Source organism: Esox lucius, chromosome 9 (genome assembly GCF_011004845.1).
Source record: "Esox lucius isolate fEsoLuc1 chromosome 9, fEsoLuc1.pri, whole genome shotgun sequence".
In the NCBI taxonomy this organism is placed as follows: Eukaryota; Metazoa; Chordata; class Actinopteri; order Esociformes; family Esocidae; genus Esox; species Esox lucius.
Genome location: NC_047577.1, coordinates 18518044 through 18536441, shown reverse-complemented (window position 1 = coordinate 18536441; position 18398 = coordinate 18518044). Strand labels below are relative to the sequence as shown.

The following is an 18398-nucleotide window of genomic DNA, read 5'->3' as shown; positions in this document are numbered from 1 at the left end:
TGTGATATGTACAGGTGACTGAGGTTACAGTAACCGGAAAATTGCACATAACTCCTAATGCTAACCTAATGAGGCACACTTTTACATTTGAAAAATTCCATGAATCAAGATTTGAACAAAGTATTAACAATAATAATTAGATAATTAGTGTCTCACTAGTCAACTGGCTAAAATGTGTTACTGCATGATGTACAGAGATACATACAGTACATACTTCTCAGGTATGCCATGTGCTTTTTACTGACAAGAGGTTTCCGTCTTGACACTCTACCATCAAGGCCTGACTGATGAATAAAGTGCTGCAGAGATGGTCGTCCTGGAAGTTTCTCCCGTCTCCACACAGGAACTCTGGAGCTCTCAGGCAGAATACTGATGGTTCCAAACTTCTTCCATTTAAGAATGAAGGCCACTGTGTTCTTGGGGACCTTCCCAGCTTGGTGCCTCCACACACTCCATTTTGAGTGTCATAGCAAAGGGTCTTAAAACCTAGGTAAATGTGATATTTATTTTTTTATAAATATGCAAAACTAGTTTTGCTTTGTCATTATTGTGTAGATTGATGAGGAAAAAAATTCAACCTTTTTAGAATAAGCCTGTAGTGTAAAGAAATGTGGGAAACGTGAAGGAGTCTAAATCAAATGCGCTGTACATCATGTCTAGGCAGGTTGTCAGGTTCCTACGAATACATTGAACCTAGAAATGGTACGGGTTCTGACTTGCATTACTGCAAATGTCAAGCGTATGTAACATGGCAGGTATACACCAATTGAAGTACCTCTTTGGTACTTTAGAGCAGCATACTAAACTCAGATTAAAACGTAGCATTCTATAGTTACCCTGTGTGGCGGGGGTAACATCAACAACTATTGTATAATATTGCGTGGGAAAAGGTAATAGGCTAAAACAACAATGACACGCTTTGTGGATTTATGTTCGATACTTACGGTACATTTCATTCTTTTAGGAGATGATGCAATAGATAAATGGCAGAACTAAGAGTTTGGGTTGCTGTGGGGCCGGTTTTGCGGATACAGATTAAACTGGAAATCTCCACCTGAACTTGATTATTTAGTCATGCTCTGTGAACACTGTAAGGCATGACCCAGCAGGAGTGAGTCACCACTTTGATGACCTCAACAAAAAAACCTGCAATGCTTTTTAATGCTTTCTAATCCGGGATCAGCAACAAATCAGCAGTGGTTGTTTAACTCAATCAAACTCCCGCTGTCACATACAGCACCGGGGACTATCGTGGAATGGTATTTTGCCAATTTGTTGGTATGACAGGAACTTCAATTATGGGATTATACAGCAGTACATGTGCATCGAAAACAGCGCTCCCACACTGCGGACAAATTCTTGCTCTTCTTTTTTCTTTTTCTATTTTAAGTTGCACTGCTTGTTGCTCCTGATGTTACCATTACGGGGATGTGTGCTTGTCCCACCTCATAACTTGGAATGAGAGTCTCTGCTAAATTATAAATGTAAAAGTTTACAAATCATGATTTTCCTGGTGTTAACCAAAATGTTTTACATTTTGGAAAAGGCGGGGACATTTGGCCCTAAGTCAGACCAGTGTCTTTCGAAGTGCTGTACCACCATGAACCCAGTCATTATCAAGGAGTACAGGTTCACGCTGAATGACGTGAGCAGGACGTCAGAATCAATTTGGTCTCCTGCTGACTCTATTCAAACCTTTCCACGAAGATGATGGTCTGAGGATCCGGCCTCCACCTCAGCCTTGTGCACTCGACATCCTCTGTCGTGCGCAGAGACGAGATGTGGTCGTCCGCTGTCTTTCCCATCACAAATCTGACAGACTTCCAGCGTAGCCTGGTCATCATCCGCGTGCAGTTACCATCGATCCGGACGCTCACGAAACACAGCGTGTTGATGACCCCGTTGCTCATGGCTATGCACTCGATGATGTAGAAGGCCACCAGGGAGTTCCTGTCCCTGGAGATCAGGGTTGGGAGAAAGTCTCTCACCAACGTGAAGCCGTAGTAGGGCGCCCAGCAGAGCACGTAGGCGGCCAACACCAGGAGCAGCGCCACAACCGTCCTCCGGCGGCCGCGCAGGCGCTTGCGGATCTGCTCCGTCTGGAAGCCGGGCACAGTCTTGAACCACAGCTCCCGGGAGATCCTGGCGTAGCACAATGCCATGACTGCCACGGGCACGGCGAACTCCAGAGAGAAGATGAAGAGGAAGTAGGAGCGGTAGTAGAACTGATGGTCCACGGGCCAGATCTGGGCACAGAAGGTCTTGTGGCTCTTATTAGAGAAGTGCGGGTATGTGGTCTCTGAGACAAAGTAGGCAGAGGGGATGGAGATGATGATGGGTATGATCCAAACCCCCAGGATCAGGTAGCAGGCCGTGTGGTACTTCATGCGAGGCTTCAGAGGGTGGACGATGACCATGTACCTGAGAACACAAGAAAGAGATGGATACCAAAACGAAAAAGGACAAGAGATCACTGAGGTTCTAATCTATCTTGGAGGTTTCTCTTGGAAGTTCTTGGTTGTTAATGAACATGTGTGGGACAATGCAGAAATGTAAGCATTTAATTATTAGCAATATGTTCTTGTGAATCCACATGACAGTGCTAACATGGGTTTGAATCCTGCCAATTGCTATTCTAGCGAAGCCTCACTGTCTTACATAATAACACCAAAATGAAAAATTCATACACTGTAAGATAGAAGGGCTGTGGGCTAGGACTAAATAAAAGCTGATTTAAGTGGGAAACACACAGTGATGCTTTTTAATTACCACAATGAAAAATGTATTTGTTACATTCTATATTTAGCTAGCTATCATGTATTTGTAGCTATCATGTATTTGTCCGTCCTGGCATTTGTATTAAATGTTTTCTTGCCTGCAGGATTAGTGGTTTCTGAGATGACATGCAGATGACATTCATATCTAGGTTATTAACTGTGGGACGTCAAGTAAATAATTTTGGCTTCCACCTTTTTCTTTAGATTCATGATTGATTTACTATAGTCAGCAGCCAGCAATGATTTCTGAATGAAAAACAGTGTAAAATGTCCAAAACATATATATTTTCTGTTATATTTCTCACGTATCCTCATGTAAAAGGTACTGTTCCTATTAGTGCGCTGGAACAAGATGTTCTTCCACGCATGTATTTTGCATAAACAGTTTTCAACCACTTACAAATAGAATGCTCATTGCCATTCACAAGCACACAGCTTATTAGATACCACAAACATGAAAGATGCCATCCTGTCAACTAGTGTTGAAAATCACACGCAACACTAGTGTTGGCCAGAGGAAAATTGAAGCACTGAATGTGTTCACTGTAAGTGCTTCACCCACCTGTCCACTGCGATGGCCAGAAGCGCGTTGGTAGATACATAGAGGGACACCGTGCGTAAATAATTAATTGAGGCGCACAGTACAAGCCCGTAGTCCCATGAAAGCTGTTTCACCACGTAGTAGTCCAACAGAAACGGACAGCACACTACTGCCACTAGAATATCAGACACCGCCAAGTTTGCAATCAGGAGGTTAGTGAGGTTGCGAAGTTTTTTGTATCGCGCCAGAGAAGCAATGAACAAACAGTTGCCAACACCGCAGACCAATATGATACAGACCAGGACCACGGCTATGACAATTGTGGATACAAAAAAAGCACGGCCTTGGGTTGTGTCCGGTATTTCCTCCAGTGGAACTCCGTAGTCCAGATCGTAGGTGGCCATATAAGAGTCGAGACAGTTCACCCGATCTTTTGCCACGCACTTCGTGGCGAAGCTACTGTTATCAGATTCACCCATGTTGGATTAACATCTTTCGCCGGGGTAATCTGCAAACCAAGTCACAACATTATTTAACAGTGTTGTTTAATTTTAACGTAAAGCAAAGTACATTTTACTTGGATATGCATTGCAATTAAAATTAACACGTCAAATATTATAGAAATTAAATCATACCCTACACAGTAGCTAAAGATGGGCTATGGTTCCAAAGCAAAAGAAAATGCTGAAATGGCAATTAATGTATACTGGTACATTTAATTTTGGTGTGGGCACCTCATTTTGGGTGGCATAGGGTTATGAAATTAGTGATTTAGTCAGTCCGCTGGAAGAACGGTCTGCGAGAACATGGTGCCAATCCAGATGTTAAAGACACCAAATTGGGTATTCAGTTCCTTTTGTAAATTTTACAGGGATTAAATATACTGTTTCTTGTATCAAGCGGAATCCAACAAATTGAGTGATCTCAAATCCAAGGTAGCCCTGTCTCATACATTTTCATTTGATTTATTTAGTACGCTCTTGTCCAGATCGACCTGCGGTTATCCAGAAATAGCTTTTGTTGTGACAACTACAGTTGCTTTTCACACTCATTCAGCCGAATCGATTTCAATACATTCTGCACTTAGAGATTAATCTAAAGATTAATATATTTTAACGTTTTGCCATTCGAATAAAGTAGTATAGACTATATGGGCAATTTATTCCAACAAGAAACAAGTATAATATTTCCATTTGATATTGTTGAAACGTTTTTGAATAAAAAATAAACTGCAAAAGGTCAAACATTATGAAGACAAAATAAATATTATAACAGGCTTACCAAAATTACAGTCAAAAGTGCCGAATATTTCCTTTAGAATTTGGCTACGCATTCTAAAAATATACCACACTAGCCCTGATGCGCTTGTCGAATGATGAGCTCCAGAATGAATTCGAGGTTGGGTATCACTTCATGCGGTTGATTTTAACCATATCGTAGAAATAAAACTATTTTCACTAGGATAGTGCGCACCAATGGCTCCTCTCCTCAAACCTGGTGGTTGAAATCCTGAATGCTGATTGCCTGAAAGCAGTGGTAAATGTAAGCACGAGAGGGTGTGGTATATGGCCAATATACCATGGCTAAGAGTTGTTTTAAGGTTTGGCATATTGCTGAATGCCTGGACACAGTGCTTAGCCTTGGTATTTTGGCAATATATTCAAAACCCCTAAAATTCCATATTGCCCTTGTAAACCGGTTATGCAACGCAATTACAGCCTGAATAAGTTAAGTAATTTCATATCCCTGGTATTATGTCTCATATACCCAGGCTAACAGCCAATCAGCATTTAGAAAATTAAAACCAGCCTGTTTATAAGACACCATATACAATGGGTATGATGTAACATAACATTTTACTGTCCTAATTGCTCTATTGCTGTCCTAATTGCTCTTTCCAATCCAAAAAAGTAGGAAGATTGTGAGTGAGGAACGTTATGGTTAAAATTAAGAGACCACTGCAAATTGAACGCTTCTGTTCCTCACACAAAATGTTCCTTTTCAACTTTTTTGTAAAGGAAAGAAAGAAAAATAATTAATTTTTTCCGGAACTGTTCAATGGCTAAGTGCTGTGCTCAAGCATTCTGCAATGCTTGTGCCTAAGTACATCTATGCAGTAAACTCATTTATATTGACCGTATTCCACAACCTCTTGTGCCACACTGCTTAAATATATGGTTATGAGTCTGCTTGCTTTATTCATGCACAGAATACCAGTCAGACTTCAGAGGAAACACCAACAGGAATGTCAGTGGTCCTCCTGGGTGTAATGAACACCAGGACCAGAGTTGTGTGGGTCCAATTGCAGAAGTGCAATGGTAGATTTATTTTTCGTCGCACAAGGGAGTAGGCTAGCACACAAACGATAAAGACAGGCAGAGAGTCGGAAACCAGAAGATCAGTCCTTGAAGGCGAAGGCACAGGCAGGGATGAGCAGAGACGCGAAACCGAGAAGCAGGCCAGCAGGTCAGGAAGCCGGGTGATCAATCAGCGGAGGCTACAGTATAGGCTGGGAGAGACGGTAAGGATATCCAGGGGCAGGCAGGGAGGTCGGTGTTCCGGGAAGGCAGTCCGTACAGGTAACTACACAGGTAGGGTAGGCAGGGAGAGACACGACGGGGCAGACGAACAAGTCAAGACGCAGGATACTGTAAACGAGGAGAGAGGACGGGACAAGAGGGTAGAGAACACAACAGGCTGGGAATCAACAAAGTAATGAGAGCGCGCGATAGAATGCTTGGCAGGTCCACTGGGAACAATACCTCACACTGGAGGGGAGGTAGAGCACAGGCTAAATAGAGGGGTTAACAGGGCACAGGTGTTCAATATTCAGGTGATTGGGATCTGGAGTGTTGGGTGCGTTCATGCGTGCTGGGAAGTGAAACGGTGGCAGGTGCGGAGCGTGGCGGGGAGGAGTCGGACCGGGAGTGACGGGAAAACCTCACACTGGGATTTGAATGTGCCTTAGTGAAGCAGAACAGTCAATGCAATGGATGACAAGTTATCTATGGAAATAAAACTCATCCCTCATGCAAAAAACCTCTGGCCTAATTTAGGTGCAAAACATGGGTTGTGGGGTGGGTTCTGTCTCAGGTGGGGTCATTCCTAGGTTTCAAGGACATTGTGGGGAGCAGGGAAGAAGAGGCGGTGTGCAGATGGTGAAGGCAGGGCTACGGCTGTCTCACTCTAGCCTCTGCCCCTCACCTTTCTCCCATCTCTCTCGTCCCCCTCAGAGGCTTGATCTCTGCCCTCCCCCTTCCCTCTGCGAAATCAGAAAAGGCCAAAGAATGAGCGATGAATGATTAAAAGCTCTTTTTCTATCTGTCCGTCTTGCTCTCACTTGCTCTGCTAAATGTCGGGATGAATAGAGTGCTCCAGTGTATTGGGAATCCCTAGGGCTAGCATACTCTAAGCTAACAAAGGTTTGATGCCTTTGTGCAAGGTGCAGTTGAATCTTTGGGAATATGCGGCCATTATGTACATGGGAGCTACCATTAATGAGCTGGATGCGGTGTATCACAGAGGGCCTCAGTTAATCACAAATGCAAGATCAATAATTATGAACTACACAACTTCACCTTCTGTCAAAAGCTCTGGAACAGTGGTCGGGCTACTCCCTATGTATCTTACCTCCCAACAAACATTAACATCATAATCCACTGTACAGCCTCTGAGCTTTGTCACTGGCCACTTTTACAGTTCCAAGAGCAAGGACTGAAACGGAGAAAGAGTATTCGCCGATAATGCTACTTTGTCCTGGAACAAATACCCAAATACCTAAAAAACTCAAGGAAATGGTATTGCTACAAGATTTCTTGGTTTTAAAAGATTTAGTAGGCAGGTGAGACATCAATAATGTATGTAAGTCGCTCTGGAGATTTAGAAACACAGGCACCCACCCACACACACTCACACCATCGTTGTTGAGACTAGGAAAATCTATATTGCAAATCCTCTAAACCTAGATCAAATGTTAACCCTAATGCGAACCCCTGCCCTAACCAGAAAAGAACAAGGCTGCCAGGCCATCTATTCACCTGTGCCAGGCTGGGTGACATCAAGGTGTTAGAACCTTGATGGGTGACATCAAGGTGTGTGAATAGACCCACTCCGCTGGGCTAGTCTCAGTTACAGACAACATTTTTGTCCACCTGTAGCTAGAAATTTGGATCCAATTTCATTGCAGTATTAATGAATTTTCTATTTGCAGTAGAAATGTGTGTGCTTTGAATTATGGCGACTTGGGAATCATTTATGGTCTTAGGCTGCGCACACATCCTGAGTGTTCATTATTCAATCATGCAGATAGATAAGCAGTGATTGCAATAGGTTTTCTCAGAATTGTCTGTACCAGGAATTAGTACTGAGTTTTGGGGAGGAATCCCGGTGAATCCATAAAACCCTGGGTGTGACAGGTTCAGGCTATTGGTCAGCAGCTAGCGCTGAACTGACCACATCCATAACACCCTGAGAGTGAGATAGGCCACAGAGGAAGCCATCATTCCCAGCAGACAAAGACAGTCGCTCTAGGAGGGAATCGAGAAAGGGCAGCGCAAAAAAACGCCCTTGTGGTCAATGGATGTGAACGCATGATTAAGAATTAAATGTAACCTGAAAAACTGAACCGGTGAGATGGAACCAGGCAGCTCTCCTCCAGATCCACTCTAAAACCCAGTGGGTGAATGTGTGACAGGATAAGGGCTGTGTGCACTACCATCTGCTGGTGTGACTGCACCGCTATCAGCCAATCGATCAAGGCTGGACTTCCGATTGCAAAGTAGACATGTCAGAAACCCTACAACCTCAGTCCTTGAATTACGTTTGACGTCTTCACATCCCGGTGTACTTACAAATGACCTGGCCGACGCCCGGGAGAGTCAGAGTTAGCTCAGTCACTGCAGCATCCTAACTGGGTATGCACCTCACCAGTCTGACCAATGAGGTTCAAATCTGACAGAGATTTAGTTGCATTGATTAAATCGGTCGTTACGCAGCCCATGGCGCAAGACACAATTGACGCTGACTACAGTTTGCAATTCCTTATGGGTGATGTCCGTCCTGCATTTGAGAAAGGTTTCTGACATGTCCCCTCAAGCTAAATCAAGGCCAGAGGGGGCAGCAAAGTACGGAACAAAAGAATAGTAAATTCTGGAAGTATGAAAAGAAAGTGCATAGAATAGAGAACAAAGACGAGGAACAAAGTGATACACTATCTGAATGGGAAGAATCTTTGCATGTTTTGTCTGTTTTTGACACCAGCCCCAGATGGGTGACAAGTGAATACAGGATCGGACATATTTTTTATGACTAAGGCTGTATACAAAATACAAGCTTCATCACCTCACATTAGAATAAAAAAAGATGAAAACATACACTGGTAAGACACTGTTATACACTATTTTACTGAGAGGAATCGCGACTGTTAAAGTGGAGCTCAACGAATAGAAGGTAAAGCTACCACTTAACATCATGAAAGGCAACCGTCCAGCTCTGCTAGGTTGCATATGGCTGGAGAGAATAAAGCTAAACTGTTAAGAAAATTCACATGGCTGCAAAAGAAACAAATCTACAATGGATACTGCAGAAACATACTGATGGGTTTAACGGTGAACTTGGCAGCATGCACGACTTAGCAGATAAACTAACAGTGAAACCAATCAGCATGCCAAACAACTTTAAAGCCAGAAATGTCCCATAGAATATCAAACCAAAGAAGAAGTTGAACTAAGACTAACTGGTCAAAAGGGAAGTGTAAGAACCAGTAAGTGTAAGTGAATTGGTTACACCAGTCATGAAGAAATATGGATCCCTTTTACTCCCAGAGAAATATCCTTACCTCCTATAGATGACCTATTTGCAAGTTTATCTGGAAAACTAAAGCTTAGCAAAATGCATTTGTGCCAGGATTGTCTACATATGTCTCCATTTTGAATCACAAGACCTACTGCCCATTGTGACGCACAAAGGCCTGTACAAAGACTATCTTTCAGAATGACCTCAACCGCAGCCTTGTTTCAGAAAGAAATGTCAACTCAGTGATTTACTCGTCCCTGTCAAAGAGGAGCAGGAGCACCAGAGAAACCTGAATACTGTACTACAGAGACTAGATGAGTGTGGACTGTGGTTGCTGGATATTGTGTATGTTTTCTCATCCCTTGGTTGAGTATCTCAGTTAATTGATTAAACCTATTGTCGAGGATCTGTCGTGGAGGATCCATCTCATCAGGTCTACTTAAATACTATTCCAAGTTTTGCACCAAGTCAAGGCAACAACTTCCGAACAAAGGCAAACACTTGAAGTGGACAATAAACTATGAAGAGACTTTCAAAGCAGTAAAAACAATGTTGTCCAAGACTGAATTCCTTACCTGTTACTACCACACCTTACTAATTTAGTTGGCATGTGAAGCCTCACCCATATAGCGTTGGTGCTGTTGTATTACAGATTATGCCACCTGGTGAGGAAAGACCATCGCTTTTGAATCACAAACATCAAAGCAGAGAACAATTATGCAGCGTGAATCACTCGCCATCATCTTCGGAATTCTATCAGTTTCTGTATGGGTGACAATTCGAACTACTGACCAATCACAGATCACTAACTTTACTTTGGTCCTCACACAGTCATCCCATCACTGGCAGCCAGCCCCAACGCAACAATGGGCCATACTACTGTTGGCTCAGTGCCGCATCAAGTACAGAAGGTCTGCACAACACTGCACTCCAGACAAGGCCTCTCAAAGCTCTCCTTATCTATCAAACTCACTAAGCAATTCCTGGCAGACATCTTAAAACTCCAAGGAAGTGATAAATGCTCCAGCCCAGGCAAAGGAAAGTTCACCCGCACTGACATTGTCAGAAATGGGAGAACTGTCAGACTGTTTAAAGCCTTTCCTTGAAAGGTGAAATTATTGTACATGTCCCGGTTAGGTCCGGTTAGGTCCGGTTAGGTCCGGGGACTGAGGCAGTCTACCCTCTTATCGTAGTTTAGAAATGTTGGTCAGAGTTCGGTTGTTACAATAAGAGACCTGTCATACAGTCATGTGAAAAAGTAAGTACACTCCATGACATTTGTTTCTTACGTATTTGGACATATTAATATGTAGTCTTCACTTCAACACTATTCACAGATAAAGGCAACAAATTATACCGAAAGGTTATATTTTGCAATAATTCATTAGAAATGAATTTTCCTTCTGCAGAACAACTAAGTACAGTCATGACTGGGTGGAATTTTTGCCCACTCTTCTTTACAGGGCTTCAACTTTGCCATGTTCGAGGGTTTTCTTACACGCATTCGCGCCACAAGATAATGACTGGAAGGTAAAGGGTGCGGGATGTGTTGTGAATTGATATTTTAGGTTTTCCCTTCAGGATACATGTAAACCTGCAGCCACGCTTGCGCCTCTTAGATTGAGTGGCTGTCCTATTTATTAAACTCAGCATACTTTAATTGCTCGTCCGGTCTCATATCCAGTTCTTAGGCCAATCTGCAAACGCCCCACCTCAGACATAATAAGACTGAGACACACGAGCGGACAGAGATGACACAGCAGCGGGAGACAGAACTAGGGGGCAGCCAGGAAGAAGCTTTCCAGAGCCCTCACAAAAAACATCAGCCTCAGTTGGAGAGACAGCCACCAACAGACCCACCCTTTAAAACTCAGAAACCCCTCAATGAAAAGGCAAGCTCCGCAATGCCTCCTCTCCTCCCCTGTTGATTGTGACCTGTGGAATGTTGGTCCACTCCTCTTCAATGGCTGTGCGAAGTTTCTGGATATTGGCAGGACCTGGAACACGCTGTCGTATACGCCGATCCAGAGCATCCCAAACATGCTAAATGAGTGACTTGTCCGGTGAGTATGCTGGGCATGCAAGAACTGGGATGTTTTCAGCTTCCAGGAATTGTGTACAAATCCTTGCAACATGGGGCCATGCATTATCATGCTGCAACATGAGGTCATGTATGAATGCCACAACAATGGGCCTCAGGATCTCTTCACGGTATCTCTGTGCCATCAATAAAATGTACCTGTGTTCGTTATCCATAACACATGCCTGCCCATACCATAACCCCACCGCCACCATGGGCCACTCCATCCACAACGGTGACATCAGCAAACCGCTCAACCACGTCTGCCATTTGCTCTGTACAGTAAAAACCGGGATTCATCTGTGAAGAGAACACCTGTCCAAAGTGCCAGATGCCCTCAAATGTGAGGATTTGCACACTCAAGTTGGTTACCACGACAAACTACAGTCAGGTCGAGACCCCGATGAGGACGACAAGCATGCAGATGAGCTTCCCTGAGACGGTTTCTGACAGTTTGTGCAGAAATTCTTTGTTTATGCAAACCGATTGTTGCAGCAGCTGTCCGGGTGGCTGGTCTCAGACGATCTTGGAGGTGAAGATGCTGGATGTGGAGGTCCTGGGCTGGTGTGGTTACACGTCGTCTGTGGTTGTGAGGCCGGTTGGATGTACTGCCAAATTTACCTTGGGAGATGGCTTATGGTAGAGAAATGATCATTAGATTCACATGCAACAGCTCTGGGGGACATTCCTGCAGTCAGCATGCCAATTGCACACTCCCTCAATACCTACGATCAGTCTGTGACATTGTGCTGTGTGATAAAACTGCACATTTTAGAGTGGCCTTTTATTGTGGCCAGCCAAAGGCACACCTGTGCAATAATCATGCTGTCTAATCAGCATCTCGATATGCCACACCTGTGAGGTGGATGGATTATCTCGGCAAAGGAGAAGTGCTCGCTAACACAGATTTAGACAGATTTGTGAACAATGTTTAAGAGAAATAGGCCTTTTGTGTACATAGAGAAAGTCTTAGATCTTTGAGTTCAGCTCATGATAAATGAGGGCAAAAACTAAAATGTTGCGTTTATAATTGTGTTCAGTGTAGATTAGACTGATACACTTATGTTGACCTCAAAAGCCATCAGCTCTTCTCGTTTCTCGGTTACACTTCTCCAACACCTTTCCCTTGGTTACACCTACAGTTTTGTTGCCTTTTTATTTATTACAGTGAATCTTTAATACCTGGGCCTTTACTTACATCTGACATGTGGGTCTTCCATTGGAATATCCCTTGCCTCATTTTATCAAAGAAATAAACATCCCACAAGCCTGATTCCATTTGGTAATACAGTTGTATGCTGTTCATTGTCAAATGTCAATCTGGGATTGGAAATTGGACACGCAGTGTTGACTGCTACGTGAGCAGAATAAATTACAGAGTCTGGGACTTGTAAACCATCAGCAGATGAATAACAGGAAATGGGTGGTGGTATATAACATGGGTTGATTTCTTGTGTTTTTTCCTTACAGACCCAGAAATCATAGTCAGTTTGCTGTTGGTCAAAACAGAAACCAGGAATAGATTAATATGGTATGAAATAGATTCCTTGTGCTTGGAGTTCTTTTTTTGGCAAGTGTTTGAATTAAGAAGAATCTGCACAAAATGAACAATTTGGTTCTTGAAAATAAATAGACTAGAAATGAATGTTATGACAGGGAAAGATCGGTCCTTAAGGATCAGTGTTTAGGTGAATACATAATTTCTGGAATATAGGTGCTCACAAACTGTGTGTAAAGGAGGGGCAAGCCCATTCATTTTAAACCAAGGCGGGGGGCAGATTTCTATCCAGGCAATGCCATCAGCAGGGTCGTGCATATGAAGTGGGGTAGACAGTGGGTAAGGGGAGGAGCATTGGGTGAGCATGAAGGCAGGACGAAAGTTCAGCATAGCTGTCATTTATGCAAATGTAGGCAATTTCAAATTGAAGCTTATCATAGCTGTCAACCTCTACCAGATCAACTGACAATAGCTGTTCATTCCTAGCATTGGCTAGCCTGTTAACCAGCTTTTCTGTACTCGTGTCAATGAAGTTGAAGATACAATGTGAGCTAGTGAGAGTCAAAACCCTTAGCATGTGTGCCAAATTTAAGCAATTTACCAGTCAGCAGGACAAATAGCCTTTTGGCACGTCCATTTTTACCACGGGGGGAAATCATTTTGGAGGGCAACGTATATAACTCACACAAACATACAGTTACCCAAGATTAATCAAACTTCTTTGCACAACCTTGTGTTTTATTTGTGTGTTCTTTTAACGTTCCCATGTAGATAGATGAATAAGGGAGATTGGTACCTGATTTAAACTCAAGTGAAATAAGCTATGGATGACCACATATAGTTTCTAATGACTCAGATTAAGTAAAAAATTCATCAATGAGTAGATATAATGAACAAAAATAAGATTTTTTTAAGTGAATGTATTATAATGGAAAAGGGGAAGTACTCACTAACAGGGATGTAAATGAAATTGAGAAAAATAAGCTTCTTATGCATATTTAACATTTCTAGGTTCTGTTTTTAAGCTCATTCATCATTGGACCAACAGTACAAGTTATGCTTAGATTTTGGTTTAGTATACTTCTTTTAGTTTGGGTTTATAAGAATTTATTTAAGATGTATTTTAACACACAACAGCTTGACAGGATCAGAGGAGCAAGTAGCTAGTTAGCCTGTCCATACAATGTTCCAATATGTAAGGGGATAGTAGTGATTAATTGAATTAGTCAACAAGATTGGTCAATGTTGTGGCATTTATGTCATCAGTATGATGTTAACATAATGTTTTGTTTGACATTTTTAATCTAGAAAATACGTTGAAAATAATATGATAGACTGCACTTATTATAGAAGCAAAACGCTGCTTTGAGACTGTTTTATTCTCCAGTCTATTCAATTTTACCATGTTGAAAAGGTTGTTAGCATTCAGGTGATAATGCTTATTACTATAGAGATGGGCCAATATATTATTGGACTTGTCTTATTCTGTAGGACATTTAAATGAGATGGTTCTGGTGATGTTTAAAAATAAGTTACTCAACTGTAATGTATCCAGTACCTGTCTATGAATTACAGAAGTGAATTGTTCATTTCTGGATTGAAATAATTATATTTTAAATTGGTGTATTTTATGTTTTCTTGATTTTTGAGTGATTTTAGGTTTTAAGCATGTACAGAATTAAGTATTTAGATATTTTTGTTTATAGCTTGTACCTGGCACCTGTTGATCAAAATAGACCATTAACCTTGTTAATTGTGGCAGCTCTTTGCAGGAGCCAAATCACAGAGTCTGCAAACTAATAAATACCCCCTTTTCATTATTTGAAATGGACCTTCATGATTTACATAGATTCACTCATAACCAGCACCAACAGTTATATTGGCAAGGCAAGGCAAGGCAATTTTATTTATATAGCACATTTCATACACAATGGTCATTCAAAGTGCTTTACATAAATATCCATTTGACAGAGGTACTGTTACAGAAATAAGAAATAATAAAAACCATTAAGAATATAAAATCAAATACAGAACAGTGAAGAAATAAGAAAAATTAAAACCGTTAAGAATATAAAGTCAAATACAGTTTAGATTAAAAAATTTAATAAAATAAAGGACAGTGAAAACAGTCGGACGGACAGTGGCACAGTGCTCATTCATTAAATGCAAAGTAAAATAGATGTGTTTTGAGTCTGGATTTGAATGTGACTACTGTAGGAGCACATCTGATCTCTTCTGGAAGCTGGTTCCAGCTGCGACTGGCATAATAGCTAAAAGCAGACTCTCCTTGCTTAGAGTGAACCCTTGGTATTTCTAGCTGATGTGATCCTAATGATCTGAGTGTTCGTTTGGGTTTATATTCATTGAGCATATCTGCAATGTATTGAGGTCCTAGGCCTTTGAACGATTTATATACCAGTAGTAATACTTTAAAATCGATCCTATATGTAACTGGCAGCCAGTGTAAAGACCTGAGGACTGGTGTGATATGATCATATTTTCTGGTTCTGCTGAGAATCCTGGCCGCGGCGTTCTGTACGAGCTGCAACTGTCTTATGGTCTTTTTGGGAAGGCCAATTGCCCTCTCTATGTGGCCCTCTCTCCATTAGCCTATTCACTGGTCACACAACATTATGGACTACATTTTCAAAACCTGTTGCGGCCATACTGCAGAAATGACAATTCTAGATATTAAGAAAATAGCAATACAGCTCAAGCAGACCAGTTATGAGCACTCCTATGTCCAACATATACTAGAAATAGCACACTATTAACTGAGGCCAGTTTGGGGTGCACATCAGACCTTTGTTGTCATCTTAAATCAGTTGGACATTTAACAGATATCACTAACAGAAAATGTGTCCCACCTTTACAAGGCACATATTTGTGATAAATGAAAGCAGTGAACATCTGAACTCTGATGCAATCACATTCTATTTACCTTTGAGAAATTAATTCCTAATTTTCTCCATCAGGAAACATAAAATGTTGACATCAGAGGAATTATTCATTTGAAAAGTGATGAATGCACTGCCGGTACCAACTCTTAGACTAACCGTGTGTAGTAATGACATCAGAGCTGACTGTGGGATTTCTAAACTTTGAACTTGGCTATAGTTAATTCAGCCTATAATTATGTGACTGGGATTGGACAAAAATGACAATTTGACTACTTGATTACAGGACCAATGTAACATCCCCAATGAGTCTCAAACCTTCTGATTTTAATCATTTCTGTTCTCAGAGAAAAAGAACATCACTTCCCTACATTTTTACATACAAACATCTGCGGTCCATTTAAGGGCCTTCAGGAGAGATAGAAACATAGAACATAGAGAAGGCAACAGTTCTTTATTACTAAGTCATAAAAAATAGAGAGCAATGCAGGTCAGAGGTTTTTCCCCACAGCTCACAGTGACTGTACAGAAATCAGTCAAAAAAAGCACGAACTGCCTGTAGATTCCACAGCTAAAACAAAATTAAAATAAAATAAATCAAGGGGTCCAATACATCTCTAACCAAGAGTCCAAAAATGTGTCCCCTTTCCAGTTACATCATGGCAGGGACTACTTCTTGGCGTATGTGATCTTCATGGCGCATTGGGCAGTGATTCGGAAGCCTTGCAGTGCATCTTTGGCCACTCCTGCTTGGCCCTCGCTCTCAAACTCAACAAATGCAATGTCGTGTTTGCCAGGGACGAGCCGCACCTCTTTGAAACCAGGGAATCTGTGACGAAAGAGAGGGATTTAAGTTCCCTTACGTACTATTTGCCAAGTGCAAGAATCACAATTAAAAAGGATTGTGGCCCGATGTCCAAAGAATACAAATACATAGATTACACATTGAACAAAATGAAAATTATTTCAATACTCACTGATTGAACAGCATGGAGAGCATCATTTCATTGGTTTCCTCTGGCAGGTTATTAAGGAATAAAATATAGTTGGGTGGATTATCTGGAACCTGGAGAGCAAAAGCATGAGTCAAGTATGTAAGTGACAGATACACATTTCCCAACAGAACACTATACACACAGCTTTACTAAGATGTGGAAGTCTGTGGTACTTATAGCAGGTTGTACAATTAAAAAAGGCAGAAGAACACCATTAAATAGTGCAACGTTTCAAAGAGTCATAGCTAGGATTTCTGCATAAGTACAAGAGAATGAAAACACAATGCAAAATATAGATTATATAAGGGTGTGAATCCATCTACACCAGTGGTCGTACCTGCATGGTTGGTGCATTGTTTGTGTTTGCTGATCCCTGTTGAGAACAAAGAATTAAAAAAAAAAATGTGTGCATTATGTTGACATATACTGTACTCAATGAAAACCTCTGTAACATTACAACACTTGAACCAGTTTTCCTTACTGGGATGTAATCCATATATAAAAATGTATATAGTAAAGCAAGATAAGCTAGTCTCACTGGTGCTGGCTTCTTGGCCACATTGGCCACTTGATCTTGAGGCTTCTTCTTTTTGTCCTTCTTCTTGTCCTTGTCTCCGAATGTGCCCTTGACTTTGGAGATCACCTCAGAGTCTGTCTTTGCATACTGAATGCGCTGAAAATTGTTGAAACAATATATTGTTGGTCTTCACCAAACACAGCGTTGGGTCGCATTCAAGAAACTAACTTTCTATTCAAATGTTTTGCTGCTACAGTGTAATTTTATTTGCTAGGGTACATTACTGAACCACATTGGGATAAATGTAATACAGAACTTATAAGTAATAACTTACCATGGGCTTATTGTAGAAAGGAAACCCTTGAAGTTGTCGAAGTGCATTTGTAGCTGATGCAAGTTCTTTGAACACCACAAACGCCTGCCCTCTCATCTTCATGGTTTTCATGGCAACAATGTCCACAACTTGCCCAAACTGAGAGAACAGAGCATAGAGTGACCGCTTCAGTTCTGAAAGGCAACAACAACCAAAGTCATTTCAATGCTGAAAGTTTTACCCCATTGACCGAGACTTGAAAATATACATGTAGCTAATCTTATATTGAACATTTAGTACCTAAGGAAAAACGCGAATTATAGACAATTTAAATAAAAACTCTCCTTTGCGTTACTACTGTACCTAGCTTGGTAGAAAGATGCACATATTCTTACCGTCCTTTTTGATCTTATCGTTTACATTATTAATGTAAATGGTGTGGTTTGGTCGAATATCCATGATTAACAACTTTCACTCGGCGCTATTTCACCTGGGGAATCAGAAACATTGCCACATTAACTGTGTAAAAGTAGTTCTTCGTCTCATAATAAAAGTAACTTCTAACTAGCTATGGCCAAAGTAACTTCTAACTAGCTATGGCCAAATGAAAGAAACGCTATGGCGGGCCAGAATGGGCAAAATAGCATTCACATAGCTGGTTAGCATCTAGCTTGTAAGCTTGTTCACCAGGAACTGATACCTGGTGCTGCTGCTAAAACTCGTGAAAATATTAAACAAAGTTTTATAACAATACTTCCATGTGTGGTAATAAAATATTGCGGTTGTAGATTCTAAACAGCTAAATTGACTCAAAACTACGATAATACTCACCAGTCCCCACACTTTCAGAAACCACCGGAAATGTAGACTCGGTTTCCTGGTTCTTCTTCGCTAGATCAACAACAGTCCTCTACTGCCACCGTTTGTATAGGAGTGCAATATGGCCAGTTAAGTTTGTCCTTTCCGACCATTCGTAGTTATCAGCTT

The 18398-nt window shown here is 41.5% G+C and overlaps 2 protein-coding genes across 2 annotated transcripts; both read right to left on the bottom strand.

Moving 5' to 3' along the window:
- Positions 1 to 4810, bottom strand: prokr1a (prokineticin receptor 1a). The gene is made up of 3 exons (XM_020049508.1): positions 4600 to 4810; positions 3340 to 3826; positions 1 to 2421 (listed from the first exon to the last, which is right to left on the bottom strand). The coding sequence occupies exons 2-3, from the start codon at positions 3795 to 3797 to the stop codon at positions 1686 to 1688; spliced, it is 1194 nt and encodes a 397-aa protein (XP_019905067.1). The 5' UTR covers positions 3798 to 3826; positions 4600 to 4810; the 3' UTR covers positions 1 to 1685.
- An 11082-nt stretch (positions 4811 to 15892) lies between these two features.
- Positions 15893 to 18329, bottom strand: snrpb2 (small nuclear ribonucleoprotein polypeptide B2). The gene is made up of 7 exons (XM_010889253.4): positions 18243 to 18329; positions 17807 to 17901; positions 17433 to 17605; positions 17120 to 17254; positions 16919 to 16954; positions 16564 to 16652; positions 15893 to 16415 (listed from the first exon to the last, which is right to left on the bottom strand). The coding sequence occupies exons 2-7, from the start codon at positions 17868 to 17870 to the stop codon at positions 16256 to 16258; spliced, it is 657 nt and encodes a 218-aa protein (XP_010887555.1). The 5' UTR covers positions 17871 to 17901; positions 18243 to 18329; the 3' UTR covers positions 15893 to 16255.
- Between the last annotated feature and the right edge of the window lie 69 nt (positions 18330 to 18398).